The sequence below is a fragment of the Schistocerca nitens genome, chromosome 5 (genome assembly GCF_023898315.1).
Source record: "Schistocerca nitens isolate TAMUIC-IGC-003100 chromosome 5, iqSchNite1.1, whole genome shotgun sequence".
NCBI classification, from domain to species: Eukaryota; Metazoa; Arthropoda; class Insecta; order Orthoptera; family Acrididae; genus Schistocerca; species Schistocerca nitens.
This window is the reverse complement of record NC_064618.1, coordinates 352,772,511-352,791,631: the sequence shown is the minus strand read 5'-3', so window position 1 is coordinate 352,791,631 and position 19,121 is coordinate 352,772,511. Positions and strand designations below refer to the sequence as shown.

Here is a 19,121-nt window from a genome sequence, read left to right as displayed (position 1 = left end):
TAGTCAAGTAATCCTGACGTCACCTCAATGCACACCAAAAGATGGCAGCACATGTGGGCTGCAAATCGTTTCCTTGCGTATAGAGATTTCTTGTTTGCAAGGGCATTTGGCAAGTGACCCGTCTGTTAAATTTAATTCTAAGAAATCAGTGTTGTTGAAATGGTCTTACTTCTTATACGAAAAGTGCGGTTACTTGGAAATTCAAATTAGAATTAGGAAATAGAAAGTTTCAGGGATCCTTCATAGTACCGCGGTCTACTTTGCCTTGTGATACAAAGGTGACCATAACAACTGGTATGAAGTTTCCGAATGGACATCAGATATGTCCTCATTGGAAGACAGCTGGAAAGGGTAATATGTAATACTTACGAGGGATTGGTGCGCCAAAACAGCACACACACAGGGTGACTTTTTTCCACAAAAGGTCTAATGAACTTATGGATGGAAATGCATGGTTTCCATGCTAGAGACCATTTATTCAGTCATACTTTGTCACAGAGACTGGGGTCTAATACGCGCTGTACCATGCAGCTACAGTTAAAGCATGCATGCTTTCTTCCTAGAGTGTGATACTGTTCTCTGTACGTCATGCCCTAGCGCTCTCTCCTGCCATAGTGATCGCTAATGTTGTGTCTGATTCACTTCTCTTGCTGACTAACCTTGTAGTGAATGTGATACAGCGTTGTACACAATGGTTCCGTACTCGAATCGAGAGCTTGCCCACCTGGTGGTTACTTACGGAAAGACAAATGGCAACGGGCGGCGGACAGCAAGGTTGTATCAGGAGACATATACCCGCCGAAAGAAAACCCAGCATTCAATCTTTGCAACAGTGTTTCGCAGTTTGTCTGAGACACAGTCGTTTCAGGAAGCAGGAAATCATGAAGGACGTACCCGAAATGTTCGGACACCAGACTTGGAGGAAAATGTGATTAACACTGTGGAAGGCGACCGCCATATCAGTACCAGGCAGTCGGCCCGCCACTACAGGGTAAGCCAGACGGTCGTGTGTATCTTTCTCCATGACAGTTGTTACTATCCTTATCACTTACAGCGTGTGCAGGGATTATTAGCGACAGACTTTCCACATCGGGAGCAGTTTCTTCATCAGGCTACCACGATTTTGGAATCTCCGTCATCCATCCTATTCACAGATGAGGCCACATCTATGCGGAGTGGTATCTTCAACTATCACAATAGTCATCTGTGGGATAGTACGCAGAACCCCCATGGTATGGTGACAGTGAATCATTTGCATTGGTGGATTCAGAAGGTGTGGGCTAGGATAATTGGTGACCGTACTTTGGGACCAGTTTTCCTTCCACATCACCTAATAGGCCTCCCCTGCTATAAGAAGTGTCACTGATGATTCGAAGGGTTATGTGGTTGCTACTTGTGGTACTCCAGCCCACATAGCCGTTAATATCCGGACGCATCTCAATCGTGTCTTCCCTGGTCGATGGATCGGACGAGGGGGTCCATTCGCATTGCCTGTTCGTTCATCGGATCTCAACCCGTGCGACTTCTGTTGATGAGGTCATCTCAAATGTATCGTGTATGCAGAGCCCATACCAGATGTAGAGACACTGGAGCAGCGTATTCATGTTGCCATTGAGACTATTTCGATGCAGCACGGCCGATGTGAATGTATGAGACAGAACATGCTACGCCACGTACACGCATGTGTTGAGGCAATTGGAAACCATTTTCAAGACATACTGTAACTGTGGCTGCATGGTACACCGCGTATTAGACCACAGGGTCTGTAACAATGTATGATTGCAAAAATGATCTCTATCACGGAAACCATGCATTTCCGGACATAAGTTCATTAGACCTTTCTTGTTCCGTGTCCTCTCATCGATCAATCCCTAGAGTTTGTATGCGGAGTAAAATAACTCTGTGTAATATACAGTAACGGAGGAATTCTTATCACAGTAGCATGTGAACAATTACATCGAATAAAAGCTTCAGGCCATAAGCCATACGTTTGCGGTTTCATACTGGAGTAGAAGGCTTACTGAAAGTCAGTATGTTTATCTTTTCCTGATGTGTCCTTTTTATCAGCCTACTGAATGCTGCAGTGCAGGTCCCTTATCACTGTCAGACCTCATGGGCGTATGGAACCAGCGAAGTGAAATAACATTGTGGGAAACCAAAAATTCCATAAAGTTAAATATTTGTGTACATTTATGGGAACAATCGACGGAAATTGTGACAAATAAACGATTTTCTGTCTACAGAGGACAGTGCCTAACAACATCTTTGTGTTGAACAAGGAGCATAAGACTGGTTTATATGACAGTATCGTATGTAATGCACCGATTCATAATTTCTTTGTAGATGAAGGTTAAAGCTAACAAAGGTGTATCTGGTAATTAATGGACTCCCAGATCATGATGAGAAGATGATTAGGATCAACAACATATTGTCGTACAATACTACATTTAGTTGTTGTTGTGGTCTTCAGAGACTGGTTTGCTGCAGCTCTCCACGCTACTCTATCCTGTGCAAGCTTCTTCATCTCCAAATACCTACTGCAACCTACATCCTTCTCAATCTGCTTAGTGTATTCATCTCTTGGTCTTCCTCTACGATTTTTACCCTCCACGCTGCCCTCCAGTACTAAATTGGTGATCCTTTGATGCCTCAGAACATGTCCTACCAACCGATCCCTTCTTCTAGTCAAGGTATGCCACAAATTTCTGTTCTCCCTAATTCTATTCAATACCTCCTCATTAGTTATGTGATCTACCCATCTAATCTTCAGCATTCTTCTGTAGCACCACATTTCAGAAAGCTTCTATTCTCTTCTTGTCCAAACTGTTTACCGTCAACGTTTCACTTCCATACATGGTCACACTCCATATAAATACTTTCAGAAACGACCTCCTGACACTTAAATCTATACTCGATGTTAACAAATTTCTCTTCTTCAGAAACGCTTTCCTTGCTGTTGCCAGTCTACATTTTATATCCTCTCTACTTCGACCATCATCAGTTGTTTTGCTCCCCAAACAGCAAATCTCATTTACTTATGTAAGCGTTTCATGTCCTAATCTAGTACCCTCAGGATCACCCGATTTAATTCGACAACATTCCATTATCCTCCTTTTGCTTTTGTTGATGTTCATCTTATATCCTCCTTTCAAGACACTGTCCATTCCGTTTAGCTGCTCTTCCAGGTCCTTTGCTCTGACAGAATTACAATGTCATCGGCGAACCTCAAAGTTTTTATTTCTTCTCCATGGATTTTAATTCGTACTGCGAATTTTTCTTTTGTTTCCTTTACTGCTTGCTCAATATACAGACTGAATAACATCGGGGATAGGATACAACACTGTCTCACTCCTTTCCCAACCACTGCTTCCCTTTCATGCCCCTCGACTCTTATAACTGCCATCTGGTTTCTGTACAAATTGTAAATAGCCTTTCGCTCCCTGTATTTTACCCCTGCCACCTTCAGACTTTGAAAGAGAGTGTTCCAGTCAACATTGTCAAAAGCTTTGTCTAAGTCTACAAATGCTAGAAACGTAGGTTTGCCTTTACTTAATCTAGTTAGTCGCAAGATAAAAGCTTCGAATGGACTCTCCAACAATGAAGTGCTGCCTGTTTGGATAAGCTGTTCATTGGGATACGGGGCAGAGAAACCACTATGGAAAGCAGTTAGGGTTCAGGCACAAAATTCAGTGTCTTTTAGTTGATGAGAATTTATGCTGGAAAAACTAGAATTTACTGTTTCTCAAACAACTCAGTTGAACGACTTTTTCACGTCGTATTATTGCAGACCTTTAATAGGAACAAATCAGTAGGTAAACAAACTGCTTACTTTCATTGAATAATACTACGTGGAATTGTTTTCAGAGGTAACTCATTTAAAAAAAAGGAAATCTTCATTGCACAAATAATAACATACAGTGCACGCCGTCGATCATTGTTACATCTGTGTCGTCAGACAGCGAGGTTGATATTCTCTGACATATGCTGTCAAAGACTTCACCTTTGGCCGATAAGAAGAGCCTGCAAGCAATCGTAAGCGAAGCCTTCGATGTCATACAGGAAATAAAAGCTGCTGCCTTCCCAGCATGAACTGATTTGTATTGTACTCTGCTCTACTATCTACCTCTCTGACACTGTGCATACGTGATCGGCCTGCTTATTGGACTTCAGTTGGAAAACTCTGTGAAGTACGAATACAATGATGCTGATGGTCTTGCTTGATCACAGAGTATCTGGATTCTTCTCTTCGTGTTTGTCAACAACTTTACGACGACTCGGCACGGAGTGGTTTTGTGAACTGTCAAGTGATAATTTTGTATCAATCCTTACTGTGAAATAAGAAGTGTTTGTTGCGCTTTAGTAGGTGTAGTACAGGCGGTGAGGACTTCAATTTAGTGTGTTACGACAATCGACTAAGTTTAGTGGTCATGAATCCGGAATTCATGAAACCGTGGCGTCAACAGCAGGCACACCAAGAACAACAACAAAAGGAACGGCTCTGACTTCAGTCACAACAGCAGACACAACAAGAACAAGTAGAAGAACAAATCCTCGTACAGTAACAAAGACAACAAGAATAACAAAGGTTGGAGCTGCGAATAATAGAACAGCGGCATCTTATGGCAGCGCAGCTCTTCAAGCTAGAAAAGCGTCCACCACCACCATTCGCACCGTTTCATCCAGAAGATGACGACTGCTCCTCGTACAGACTTTTGCATCTCCACTTCCAGGTTACCTGTGTAACCGACATGGCTAAGCAGCGCGATTTTCTGCTATCTACTAACACCCAAGTAGTGTGTCTTCTGTAATAGTTACGTCCTCTCACCCGATTGTTTAGAATTTTCAGAAATCTATTGTTTGCTCTCTAAGCTTTTCGAGCATCAGGCACATATCGTAGCAACTAGTCTCGCATTTTATTTATTTATTTATTATTATTTTTTTTTTGTCGCAACTGATTGGCACTGGTCCACCAGTTTCTATCATATATTATGACATCTATGCTCATAATGTTTCTCCGCCTGTTCAGCCGACATCACAAAAGCTACAATCCTACAGCAAGCACCGCACAGTTTTGCACGGTAAATGCACAATAACGGCGCTGTATAAGAAAGCCAGCCGTTTGATTACTTTCTTAACTGTGCCATCACATGAGGCCATCATCGTCCTCGTCTTCCAAACAAAGATAGGCGTCTTCACATAGTAACTCTATTCTGGTGAAAGCCTTCACTCCCCTAAAGAACCTCGTATTTGCTATTTGTTTTTGCTTCCACCTTTCTTTCATTTATCCAACTCTCGCTTCCGTACAGCATTGATGTTACCGCTCTAGTTTTATAAAATGTAATTTTTCTGTCGTTTCAATTTTTGTACTTCTGGATATTAGAAAAAATTTGTGCACAATATCATTTATATAACTTTTGTAATTATAGCTCTTATCGCAGCCCAAGTATTTAAAATGTGACACTCGTTCAGTTACTTTGTTATTAATTCTGCACATATCTGGTTTAGCCAATGTACTGCTAACAGAATGTCGTCTTCATTTTCTTGTATTATTATTTTATTATCTGCAAATAGTAAATTATTTAGATTAGTGTGTTTATCTAATTTAATTTCTGAATTACTATCTGATTTCCAGTTTTTAAGGGCATTGTCAATTTAAGTGCTAACAAGAAGGGGTTGATTTTATCTCATCCGTTATTTTCTTTCCTCGCTATTTTTATTTAACAATATAATCTTTTGTTGCCCATATGAGGTATGGTGGGAAGCTACTATCATTCATTATTGCACATAATTTATTTCGATCTACTCGACCGACAAGGCGATATGGATTACAAGATTAAATTGTCTTTTGTTTTCTATGTAAAGAAATTGTCAATGCACGAACGTCCTTTCCCAAATCCTTCTTGGGCTTAAGCTAGAACCGTAATTCCAATATTCAAAATTTTTGAGTTGATCTTGTATGACTGCTTCGACAGACCACTGCCTCCGTAGTTTCCAAATTCACCTTCGTTTCCAGTTTTGCACGCGGAAATAACTTCCTCCTTGTTCCACGAACTTGGAATTTTGCACTTTTGCCAGCCAGTATAAATAAAATACTAAAACCTGCAAGGAAAATGGAAATAGATTTCCTGCACATTCGATTAGCTGCACATTTATTCCATATTTCTCTGCAGGTTTCTATTTCAAAATTATTAGCTTCTTTGGTAGTTCGTGCATTGTTGTATTCTCAATATTTAGTTTCGTTTTCCTTTTCAAAAGGCACAGCATTCCCAGCAACCCCGTTTGGACCGTAAGTCTTTACAATGAATGAACCATTGATCTTTTTCAAATATGTTCAGTTTGTTGTATCTTTTTCTGGCTGGCTTGCGTGTCTCATTACCTCGTATACGTAAGTTTGTCATCCATGTTTATCATGGCCATTGTGGGAGTTGAATCTATCTCAAGATTATTGAGGGCTCTATCGTACTGTCCTCGATAATCTTGTTTTCGTTTATAGTGGTTTCCAGCTTTTAGTGTGTTCTTGCGCAGTTGTTCACATTCTTTTTGTTTCTCTTTTAAAGATGCTCTTACTTCTTCATTATATATTGCAAATTTTCTTCGGTTTGGTGCTTTCTTTCTTTTCCTTGATGTTTCTTCAGCTGCATTTTCTAAACTGGTTCACCTAGTGCACTAAACATTTTTGGAGTGGACGATTTTTCATAAAATAGTACATGACATGAACTTTGTATCAGTAGTAGTACCGTTCGATGAACTTGATACGTTATGTATTGAATTATCAGATCCAATTCCATCAACCTTAGGATCTGTAAATAATTGTGTATCTCACATTAAGTTATATAGCCTTCTGCAGCACCTTGCTACGATAGAGCTGTACCACTGCCAGGAGATATCCTCACGGTAGAATCAGATCGTGTGGTGGAAGACAGTTTCACACCCATCACATCAAGACAATTGTCAACTCCGTCGATAGTTTCATCCGAACGGAATGATTCCCTCCGTGCCGGCCGCTGTGGCCGAGCGGTTCTATGCGCTTCAGTCTAGAACCGCGGACCGCTACTGTCTCAGGTTCGAGTCCTGCCTCGGGCATGGATGTGTGCGATGTCCTTAGGTTAGTTAGGTTTAAGTAGTTCTAAGTTCTAGGGGACTGATGACTTCAGATATTAAGTCCCATAGTACTCATTTGAACCATTTTTGATTGCCTCCGTGACAGCGCTGACATTGAAGCAACCGCAAACGCACAATCAGAAAATGACGTTTATCCCAAGGCCAGAAGAGCTCATGTCAATAGTATGAAATGGCGAGTACTTCTCCAAGATTGATTTATCCTAAGCCTATCTGCAACATCCACCAGGCGAAGAGTCACACCAGTTCATGGTTATTAACACTATATTTAGAATGTACAGATATAACAGGTTGCCATATGGTATTCCACGTTTCTTGGAGCAGTTGACTAAAAACGTACCGAATACGGTAAACTATGTGGACGATGTATTCGTGATAGGTGCTACAAGAGAGCAGCATCTTGCAAACTTCCTCTTCTAGATATTACATCAAAATGAAATAAAGTGCAAACAGCAAAAGTATAAATCCTTTCAAGAGCAAGTGGAGTACTTGTTCCATTTATTTGTATAGTACAGAACTGCAACAAACTCTGTGACAAGTGTAAGCCACCGTAGAAATTCAACTGCTTGCTAACTTAAAAGATATTGTCATTTCTTGGAAAAATCAATTACTATGCAAAATTCATAAAAATGCTAACCAGATAGCCAGACCTATGTATATTTTACGTAAGAAAATATGTTCACAGAAGTGTCAGGTGGCTTTTCGAAACTCAAAACAATATCTCAAGTGCACTCAGTGCCTCTCTTCACCGTCAAAGCACTTTATCCTAGCTACTGTCACCTCTCAACATGTCATCAGGACAGTCCTTTCTCACTAAAGTGCTAACTTCAGTCCAGATAAACTGTCTTAAAACCGATAAAAAAAAGTCCTTGCGATCGGACTTGGCGTTTAGAAATTTCATATAATTCTTTACAGCACAATATTCCACTTCACTACTCCTCAGAAACCACTGATTGCCTAGTTCAGGCCTAGGAACCAGCTTCCTAAAAAAAAAAAAAAATACCCGACGTCTTGCCTCCAATGACGGGTGCTCTTCCTAAACAATTTTACAATTCACTGTCGGTTAACAGCGCAACTTGCTACGCCGATACCCTTTTCATACTATCTTCCGGGTCAGACCCTACAATTGATTCACAGGAAACGTTATGTTTCCCAACTGATGACACCCTGCAAAACATCTACAAAATTTTCCCCTCACAGCAGCTGTAAATGCAAAACACATGGCAGGGAACACTCTTCTAAAGCAAATGATGGGATACATTCGCCAATGTTGACTTGACGCCTCTCTTCCCACTCCACACACACTTTTATCTGAGCACTGATGCTGACAATAGACGACGACGACTGCCGGGTGGTCATTCCACCGCCCTTGCATCATCGTGTCATCAACCTCACTAATGCTGTGCACTGATGGATGACACGCATGAAAGCGCTCATAAGGCGGCATACTTATTGGCCAGCCATTATGCTGGACGTTGAGACGACAGCCGGCTCCTGCGTGAGCTACGGTTCAATCCACTCAGTATCTCTGCAACAGTTTCATACCTGACCAGTGCTGTAGGGCCCGTGGGAGTACATACGTGTGGACCTCATCGGTCCATACTTTTGATAGATGTGGCTCATTGTCACCAACGGATACTCCAAATTCACATATGTGATCCGAATGCTGTACACGACGGCAAGAGCCTTGTAGAAAAATTTTCGCTGTCGAAGGGGCCCCAGAAACAATCGTTTTGGACAATCGTCCTCAATTCTCAAGTAGCATGTTTATAAAGTTTGTGAGTAGCATAACGCACCTGACAACAGCGTCATTTCACTCAGCAGCCTCTAGGGCTGAATTTGAGCCGCTCGTCCCCTCCTTTAAGGTGCCGATGCAAAAAATAATAAACAACCCAGAAAGCTGAGCACATTAAAGTGCATACTTTCAGGATATGGAAGAATGAATCTACCTTCCAGATTAAGGAAGGGGGCCAACCTTCGAGCCAGCCTATATGTGGATTTCCACATCCACTTAAGCAAATACTGGGCTGGCTGAATTACACGATATACAAACTCTTTGAGAAACGATGTCACATTTGACCATCCAGTATTTATCTCATGAAGACAGTAGAACGAATTCCTTCCCAGGAGGGAGGGGGGAAGGAGGGAATCGGTAGTAGCTTTAAAATGCCTTCGGTAGGTGTGATTCAACTGTAGTAATAGCTTACATGCAGGTATGATTCTCCATGAAATTGGAGAAGAACCGTACCAGTCCCAATGCGGCGCTAGATAGGATGCAGGACACCACAATGGGTGAATGCGAAAAATAAAGCTGGCCAAATCCGAAGCGGTGCTCATGATCGACTTTCTAGCCTCTTACAGGACTACGGCAATCCAGAGACGCCCTCTGGCGGAACCGCTGACAGCTGCCGACACTGGACACTTTGGAATGTCCTCCAGCCTCCAACAGACCCGAATCATTCCAACAGTGCCATACCCTCCCCATCTCCCTACTCTCTAGGCATAGAATTACAGGTTTGCGTCTTTGGAAGACTTACAAATGGCTGTCAGGTGCCACCAGAGCAGCTCAGGGAAGACAGACATTCGCAATGGATATCAGTGCGCCATGCTGCTCAGTATGCGTACCAGCTACACCATGGCTACCGGCTTACACCTTCACCCAACCACCTCTGGACCCAGAACCAGCTCTGTACAACTTTAAACGCCAGATAGAGACAGACCAACACACACAGATCCAGTGATATCGAAGCAGGTCTCCTGTGGAGTGGGATCCCTTTCCACCTCCAGCAACAATGATCCCAGCATGTCAGCAGGACTGAGATATTATCTCCAGCCAGATACAGCATAATGACAGCGCCCTCACTGCCAGCAAACGACACTGCCAAACCACAAAAACCAGTTGATCTCGATATATACATCAAACCCCTATATTGCTTGCCGACCGATAAGCCCCCTCCCCATACCAGTACAGTGATGAGGCTACTGAATGGAACAGTTTTGACAATACAGCCAGTTAAAGAGAAAGGCGTTCTATATCTAAGTTCTAACATTCTGCATGGTGTCTGTTTGTTCGAAATCGTGTCTCCCTACTACTTTTGCGCAACGACTCTCTGAGCGTGTTTTTTAGGGGATTGACTAGTATGAACCTGGGACCTGTTGCTGGTAAGGAGACGCCAGACCACACATGATATGTAGAGTTCAGAAGAGTTCAGTGAGACTAGCGATGAGATAATCAAATACTGATTGATTTCAGCGTCAGCTCAACTGCAATCTCTGTAAAAAGAATCTTAATACTAACTAAATTTAGTGGAAGGGGTTCAAGGCTTTCCTATTTTTAGTTAGCTGGTAAAATAACGTCGAAAAAGTTACCATTGGAATTTTTATTCTACTCACTAAACATTGTTTATAAATTTCACTATGGATAAAAGGAAATATTTTAGTACAGGATGATAAAAACCAACTGCGTTCAACAAAAATGTGAACGAATATTCCCTGAATGGGTTTCCAAGTTCTACAATGGATCGAAGGATGACATATGACATATCACATCTATAATCTAGGTTTAAGTTGAGTTTCATAAAAGAGAAAACTATCAAAATGGTCTACAGTGACCCTCAATTATCTTTAATTATTTATTTAACTTATTGTAAATTACAGTGGCTGATGTGGCTTCTCAATAATTATATAACAGAAAAATCATCGCATTTCAGATTTTAACTTCTAGTAGCAAATGTGAATACCACGAAGTTTAATTGACGATCGACACTAGTATTACGTAAAAAGGGGGTGTAACAGATGAGACTTCTGCAGATCTCGATATATACATCAAACCCCTATATTGCTTATGTGCCCTCATGCGGCATTGCATGCGTTGAAAGTCTCACACTAAAACTTGCAGCTGGTGTGGCCCTTTTAGTGTTTTCGTAATATCTATACTGTTGCATGCGTTCATTACCTTGTCGTTGGTTAGGCAGTGTCAGGGGGCGGCGGGCGGCACAGCTCCACACACCTCGCCGTCTCGGAAGCAACTCTCTCTAACTTCTCCTTACTACAATTTCCCGAAGTTGGTTTAAGAAGGCTTATGTGCCCTCATGCGGCATTGCATGCGTTCATTACCTTGTCGTTGGTTAGGCAGTGTCTGTTACGTAGGAAACATTAAAAACATTGTCCCATCACGAAAAGTATAACATTTCTCATTGGATAGACAGAATTTTTGTAGGCGGAGCTTAAGGTTAACATTGAGACCCTGATTGGTCAGTTGAAAACACAGCCAGATACCTTTTTCTTAAACCAACTTCGGGAAATTGTAGTAAGGAGAAGTTAGAGAGAGTTGCTTCCGAGACGGCGAGGTGTGTGGAGCTGTGCCGCCCGCTTTTTTTAAGAAAAAGGTATCTGGCTGTGTTTTCAACTGACCAATCAGGGTCTCAATGTTAACCTTAAGCTCCGCCTACAAAAATTCTGTCTATCCAATGAGAAATGTTATACTTTTCGTGATGGGACAATGTTTTTAATGTTTCCTACGTAACAGAGACGCGAAAAGTCTCACACTAAAACTTGCAGCTGGTGTGGCCCTTTTAGTGTTTTCGTAATATCTATACTGTTCTTCTGGAGGGCTCTATCTTTTAACATGGGCTGGGGGTGGTCTTGGCGGTCGGCTGGCGACGTGGGTGTCCGTCCCTTATCGTAGGGCCTTCTAACTTACACGATTCTGCTCTCGGCTTCTGTTCTCGTTTCTCCCCTCGGAACTGCGTCTGTTTCATGGTGGGAAGGTATGACATGCATTTAGGCGTTCTTGTGTTACTCTGTGGTATTCCATTTGCTCACTCGTTGATTGTATTACTTTGGTTAATTTAATGTCAGGATTCATTCGGAGCTATGTGATATACTGCCGGATTTGCTATCATATCAGGGTTTTCATGGAAGGTGTTGGATTTGCCTGACACCTTACAAAGTCCTCTACAGCGAAGTTAACAATCTGCGATATACGCTGCCAAAAACTTGACCTACGGCCAATGACTGGCGCCCCTGATGTCATGTAGGAAATAAAACCATCCATCTTGCAATCATGAACTCTGTATCGTGCTGTGCTCTGGTGTCTGCTCTGCTGATGCTGTGCAAGAGTTGCATCACCAAGGAATATTTGGTCCTGCTTTTGGTGTGTCGCTACAGCTTCATGACGACCTGGCGTAGACTACTTTTGAGAACTGTCAAGTGATAATTGTATATCCATGCTTATGGTTCTATAGTGTTTATTGTGATTTAGCAGGGCTAGTAATCATCTTGCAGAAAACTGTTTAGGGTCAGGTACCTCAACTCCACCATCAGCGTACTCATTTCGATGACATTTTTTGTCAACAGTCCACCACAGTTTCGACAGATGATTACACTAATAGATGAATAAATTGAATTAGTTAGTTTTCATAATAATTGAGTTTAGGTCAAAAAAGGATAAGCAGTGATGGTACTAAACTCTTTGCCAACTTTCCTAACGAGATTAAATACATGACAGGTAGCATGTTTCTTAAGGGCAACTTCCTATATCCGTAAGAAAAAATTTTCTGCCGACATATCGACACGTGCTGTACAAGGAAATTTCAAACTGCAGTACGCAGAGCGTATCCTGTAAGGCAAAACCTCGTTCTCCGTTTTAAAGTCACTTCGCTAAATCAATCTCAACTGCTTCTTTTATAACACTATCCCGATAGTTGTAACTGCGTGCCAGAATCTCCGTGCTATGTTCCATAGAATAACCAGCGCCGAGGCAGTGTTCTGCAATAACAGATTTCCTCATCTGTTGTGAGAATGTGTGATATTTATGATAAATACAGCGATCTTCCACATAAGAGATGGTCTGACCAATGTATGGCATCCATCTTACGCAACCAAGATCATCCTTTACCATAATCTTACATGGCGCTCGAAAAACGTATTTCATATCATGTCTCTGCCGTCTTTTTTCACATGCTACCTGCATAGGATAAAAAGGCCATAGATTTTGATACCAGTTAGATAGTTTCATTACTCACCAAATTCACGTTTTGTCAATAGTGCAACACGTGTCTAATCTAGCTTTCACTATAACCATTCAGGCGAAAGGTGACTCTGAAGTGGGAAAACTCGGTCGATGAACACTTAGAGTCTGGGATGACATGGACCTGTTATCAAAGATACAAAGTACCACTTCAGGCCGAGCTGGATGGTGACAACTATCAGTATGTAGATATAAATCAATAAGACTTCCATTTATGCGTTGAAAATGACAGGGTGTGTCCAAGTCCAAATATCAGCGGTTGTCGATGGCATCAGCCGGCTGCTTTCACGGAGCTTTAGAGTGCAGGAGAAAATCAAGTTCTTAATTGTAGCTTAATTAGTGCAAAAATGTCACTATTTACACATGTAATGAAACTAAATATTGTTTTCTGTTACATGAAATCATTTGTAAGTTCTCAAAGTCGAGCCATATTTAAGTATAGATTAAGTTTATTTCCTGTAATAACTAAATTTTTCCATGTCATTTCGATACATACTACAAAGTGATCATGGGACATGCAATTAACTAATCAATATTGAATTGCCACTCAACTATGAAGAACAAAATGATGAAATTTTATCTGTTACGATAGTCTAACTAGTCTGTGGAACTCAGTGTAATTGCTTTGTTTATTTATTGCTTTTGTAGCTTGATCAGATTGGTGTCTTAAGACCCTCTCTTACATCTAACGAGCAACACTTCATACCAAAGATATTACAAAAAACATTACAGTTACCTGGCAATATGTTACACACTCATGGGAAACAAGAACATTGTAATGTGAGCATGTAGCAGAAGTTCCTCATGTTCTAATACAGACCTGTGTGTTGGCAGAGCTCCGAGAATGGAGACCTAGTGAAGTGCCTGGCTTCTGCGCCCTCTATCAGCACACCGCTGCTGCTCTACTGCCTGGGGGCGCACAGCGTGAGGGAACAGGTGAGCTGAGCAGCTCTTTCTTATCTTTTCCACACATATTTCGCAGCAGTATGTGGGATACCATTAAAACCTCAACATTCTAGTCAGAGTAGTCGAATCAAATCCATAAATGACCAATATTCTAGTAGTGAATCTGGGCTCAATGCCTGAATGTCGTACTGCAGCTCCAAACGTTTTCAGCTAACCTTCGCAGAATAAAGTGGAATAAAAGCTAAGTGTCTCATTAATACTAAGGAACACATAAAAATTACAACCTGTCTTTAATATGGGGTACTGTCCAGTTTCTTGATTGTTGACTGGCTAGTCCATATGGATGAACTTGTGGCCCCACCTGCTGCAGAAAACATTCCAAACAGTGAAAGGTGTGCTCATTCACAGGAGTATCATACAGCAGTGCTGCCAACAACAAACCAGACAAGGTTTGTGTGTTGACCGATGGAACTGGCAGACCTCAGTAAGTTTAGTAAAGCAAGACGGCAAAGAAAGACAACCTTCTCTGAGGAGATAATAAGTAAAAGACTATTTTTCAAACAGTGGCAGAAACGAAAGAAAGAATCAACATTCCTCACATTTACTTACATATCCTACAGTCGGTAAGCAAGGGAACGGATTGCATTTATCGTCCAATGGGCCCATTGTTCTCCTTATGTAAACAATCCGGCCACTTCGCTTAGCCCTCTTACGTAAACCAAGAGCACTCTGATAAGCCACATTGTTAGTTATCTAAGCTAATGTACTACTCAAATATAAACAAATCATCACTTGTATTCTGAAGTTATGTTTATGTAAGAGTAATTTATGACCCAAATGTAAACAAACTGATCATGTACGATTTGAATAATGTTTATGTAAGTATAAGCCTATTTACACACTGATTTTGCGAAGATTCTAGAGTGTCGCTATTAAAGACAGATGTAAAAAGTCTTCATCCGTTTATAGTGTAGTGTAATCCTATTTGACAGCATGTGCGTACGTCATTTAGCGTTATACGTTATTGAAGCATCTGACTATCGGAAATGAAGTACCAGTTACGGCAGACGGCTTTCCCTCCGTTAAAACATTGTTGTACAGATCAGAGATGTCGGATGTCCCTCCTAAGAGTCATCATATGCATCACCTCTGGTGTTTCGGTGCATATTTGAAATGTCAATATTGCAGTCTGTAGCTGGGGTGACCCAACCAACAAATACGCTCATCGCATCTTTTCTGCAATGTCTAGTGTCGATGGAAATTATTAATTTGTTTCCCATTGCCAACAAAAGTAATTTATGTACCCAATCAGTAGAGTGATCTCAGATTAATCCAGGATGACTCATTTTAATTCGTTACATCGTTGTATATATATGAGATGAGTGTTGAGTTACCAGATCTCTTTATCCTTAAATATGATTTTCGCTATGTGCTGACCCACTTTAGTGTACAAAAAACATGAGCTTAGGAATTGCACATGCTAAGAAAATCATTACTGGTTTCGCATCTATGCAATAAGAAAGGACAGACAAACTTCTAAAACGTATCATCGGGTATGTACAAGATGCGTACAGTGTTGAACAGTTGTCAAATTGTGATTTAATAATTACAGAAAGAAAGTGCTGTTGATAATAAGCAACTGGCATTTCAAAATCAGGGAGATAAAATTCTCTGTATATCTCGAACACAATAGCTTTAGTGTGTTCCTTTCTTCGTTATCCAACTGTGTACAGATTACCTACCTTGCCTGAGTGTCTATAAAGTGCTTGGAGGAGCACTCCATCTTCTCCTCCCTCCAAATTTGTGCCCAGAAAAACTTTTGTAAACACACAATACTAATTGCCAAACCCATCCCGTATATGCACTAAATGATATGGAATGCGGTGGAGGTGGGATGAATTACAATGCACTCTGTGACCAGCTAACAAAGACAACACCTATTCTTAATTTCTTGTATGTTAGTAAGACACTACTCTGATCAACTGCAGCTGAATCACCTAAAATAAGCACCGCAAATATTGCGGAAATAGAATGCGCTGTTGATGTGCTGTTTTAGATAATGGATTGGTAGGCAAGTGATCGTATTATTAGACAGTCAAAAGATTGTAATAATACATACAAAGTGAATTTTTTGTGCGAGTGTACACTTTTTTAAATAGAACAACGTCTATTGACATTAAGAACCTGAGAGTAGGGTGAATTAGAATCTCTGTGGAGTTTGTTGCAGGGTTCTAGGTCAAGTCGTTTACGAGATATCGAATTTCGAAAAGTTCCCACAGTGGCACTTGCAGTTTCTGTGGTTGCACACACTAAAGAATAACACAAGCCCTTACACTAGGTATGTGGATTCTGACCAGTAACGAGATAACTGACCATTACAGGCGTCGTGTTCAAAGTGACCACCGGCTGCGGCAATACACGCATCCAGTCTGGTATATAATGACTGCTGCACACATGCTAGCATTTAAGCTGATATGCCCGAGCAGGCTGTAGTAATACGTCATTGCATTTCATGAGGTATAGTTGGTAAATTCTTGAAGACAACGTCTTTCAGCTTCTCCCACAGAAAAATGTGTACAGGCGTCAACTCCGAGAACGGGATAGCCAAGTACGGTATTTCGTGCACTATTGGCTGGACAGCCTTTATGTTGGCATCACAGGTTCCTCCTAGTCTGCAGTGGGACGTCTTCTAGCATTTTTGGAAGTTGGTCTGTAAGGAGGCTGCGATAATGTAGGTATGTAAAACAGGTCTATAAGCTGATGCTTCACTATCGCACACCACAGGTTTACACTTCGGCGGACGCTGAAGTTCCAGCTGACGAACCTATTGGGAATTGTCAGCAGACCAGTAGTACATGTTTTGACGATTACCTGGCGATGCTTGATAATGTGACTTCATCACTAAATAGTCCGTCCCCGGTAGCTGAGTGGTCAGCGCGACGGACTGTCAATCCTAAGGGCTCGGGTTCGATTCCCGGCTGGGTCGAAGATTTTCTCCGCTCAGGGACTGGGTGTTGTGTTGTCCTAATCATCATCATTTCCTCCCCATCGACGCGCAAGTCACCGAAGTGGCGTCAAATCAAAAGACTTGCACCAGGCGAGCGGTCTACCCGACGGGAGGCCCTCGTCACACGCCATTATTATTTATCACTAAATAAGATCCTCATACATCCGGAGTACCCTGCCTTAAAGTCCATGTACAGAAGTTAACGCGATTCTCACAGTCGTTTCAACACACTTCCTCGTGCCATTGGGCGGAAGCTAATTTGCGGATCAACTGAAACAGCAGCAAGAACATTAATTTCCCCTTCTTCTGTTGTCACTTGTTTCCCTCTGTTACGTTGTCTAGGTACTACACTACCACATCAACGTAACTGGTTGAATAGCTTGATAAATAACTGCCGAGATGGTTGACGTCTATTGGGATATCTTCCTAGTTACACGATACAAGAAGAATTGCATTCTTGCTACACTCTCCATACTCCACGAGTATGTCGCCTTTTCCTGCATTAGTAAATCCCATAGTCCTGTCAGTGTTGTAGGTGGAACGGTGCACTCGTGTTGTGATTCATACTGGAGGCGATGCAAAACTCTTCAAACTTGGTCACTGTCAGTAACAACCTGTTCAGGGAAACCCACGAGGAAAACGATCGAAGACAGGGCCTGGCCGCGCGGGATTAGCCGAACGGTCTAGGCGCTGCAGTCATGGACTGTGAGGCTGGTCCCGGCGGAGGTTCGAGTCCTCCCTCGGGCATGGGTGTGTGTGTTTGTCCTTAGGATAATTTAGTTTAAGTAGTGTGTAAGCTTAGGGACTGATGACCTTAGCAGTTAGACTTATGACCACAGCAGTTGAGTCCCATAGTGCTCAGAGCCAACCTTAGCAGTTAAGTCCCATAAGATTTCACACACATTTGAACATTTGAACAGGGCCTGGATTGTGGAACGAGCCATAGTAGAGTGCAAACGAACCAAAAAGGTAAATTTGTTGAAAGCGTCAACCACGATGAGCCAATGTGTGTTCCAGAAAGCTTCCACAAAATCCAAGAGCAGATGTTGCCAAGACGCTTGAGGTTCGGACCATTCAAAGAACTGCTGAGGTGAAGATGACTGATGTTCAGCACAGGCTTGCCGCAGAGAAGTAAGCTGTTCAATTTGTGCGTCCAGTGTTAAGTGCAATGACGTCACACCAGTTGCTTGGTGCGACTATCACTTCACTGTCCCTGGTGTAGCAAACGCTGTATGACAGGTCAGAGAGCCTGGGGAACCACAACATGTGACTGGCCATAATCGGTGCGAAGAAAGCTGACACCTTGGTGAACTGCAGCGGCATGCTGATGGGCAAAATATTAGTGAACCACAGAGCTACGCATCTGGCTGCGGCCAACATTGCAGATCTGGTGCAACAGAATCTGCAAATCAGGATCCACTGATGTGGCACAGACAATTTCAGTGATGAAGTGGAAAGCTATGCAAAGCATCAGTGTTTTGTACATCAATGTAACAACAAGAAGCAGAGGACTCATCTAACGTTGAATCTGGGCCAACAGGGCGGCGAACAAGAGCATCTGCATTGTCATGCTTAGAAATGGGCTGATACACAATCTCATAGTGGTATCTGACAGGAGAAGAGCCTACTGTTACAGCTTCTGTACTATGCAAGTTGGGACTGCCTGAGACGGACTAAAGAAAGACTGTAGTGGTTTATGTTCAGTCACCAAGTCACCACCATAGACAATTTGCGAATAATTACATTGAGATTTCTTCAACAATTTCGAAGGAAAGGCAGTCGGTCTGTCAACAGCACCAAATTTATGCGACAAAACTACACCAGTGCCGTAAGCGGAAGCATCATTGCCGAGACCACAAGTTTGGCGGGATCAAAATGAACGAGACCTCGACCACTAAACAAAGCCTCTTTCAATTTCTGGGATGCAGACTGACCCTCTTGCGAGCAAACAAACGGAAAATTCTTTCTGCGCAAGCGGTGGAAGGGAGCCACTATCTGAGTGGCGTTGGGAATAAATCGGATGTCATGCTTGAGCTTCTCTAACACAGACTGCAATTT

At 42.0% G+C, this 19,121-nt stretch overlaps 1 protein-coding gene across 1 annotated transcript in view; it reads left to right on the top strand.

The window, feature by feature from the left end:
• Positions 1-19,121, top strand: part of LOC126260451 (odorant receptor 43a-like) — a 112,038-nt gene that overhangs the window by 70,738 nt on the left and 22,179 nt on the right. The window contains exon 5 of the mRNA XM_049957779.1: positions 13,985-14,086. Coding sequence (XP_049813736.1) covers positions 13,985-14,086 — 102 coding nt within the window. The remainder of the gene's footprint in view (positions 1-13,984; positions 14,087-19,121) is intronic.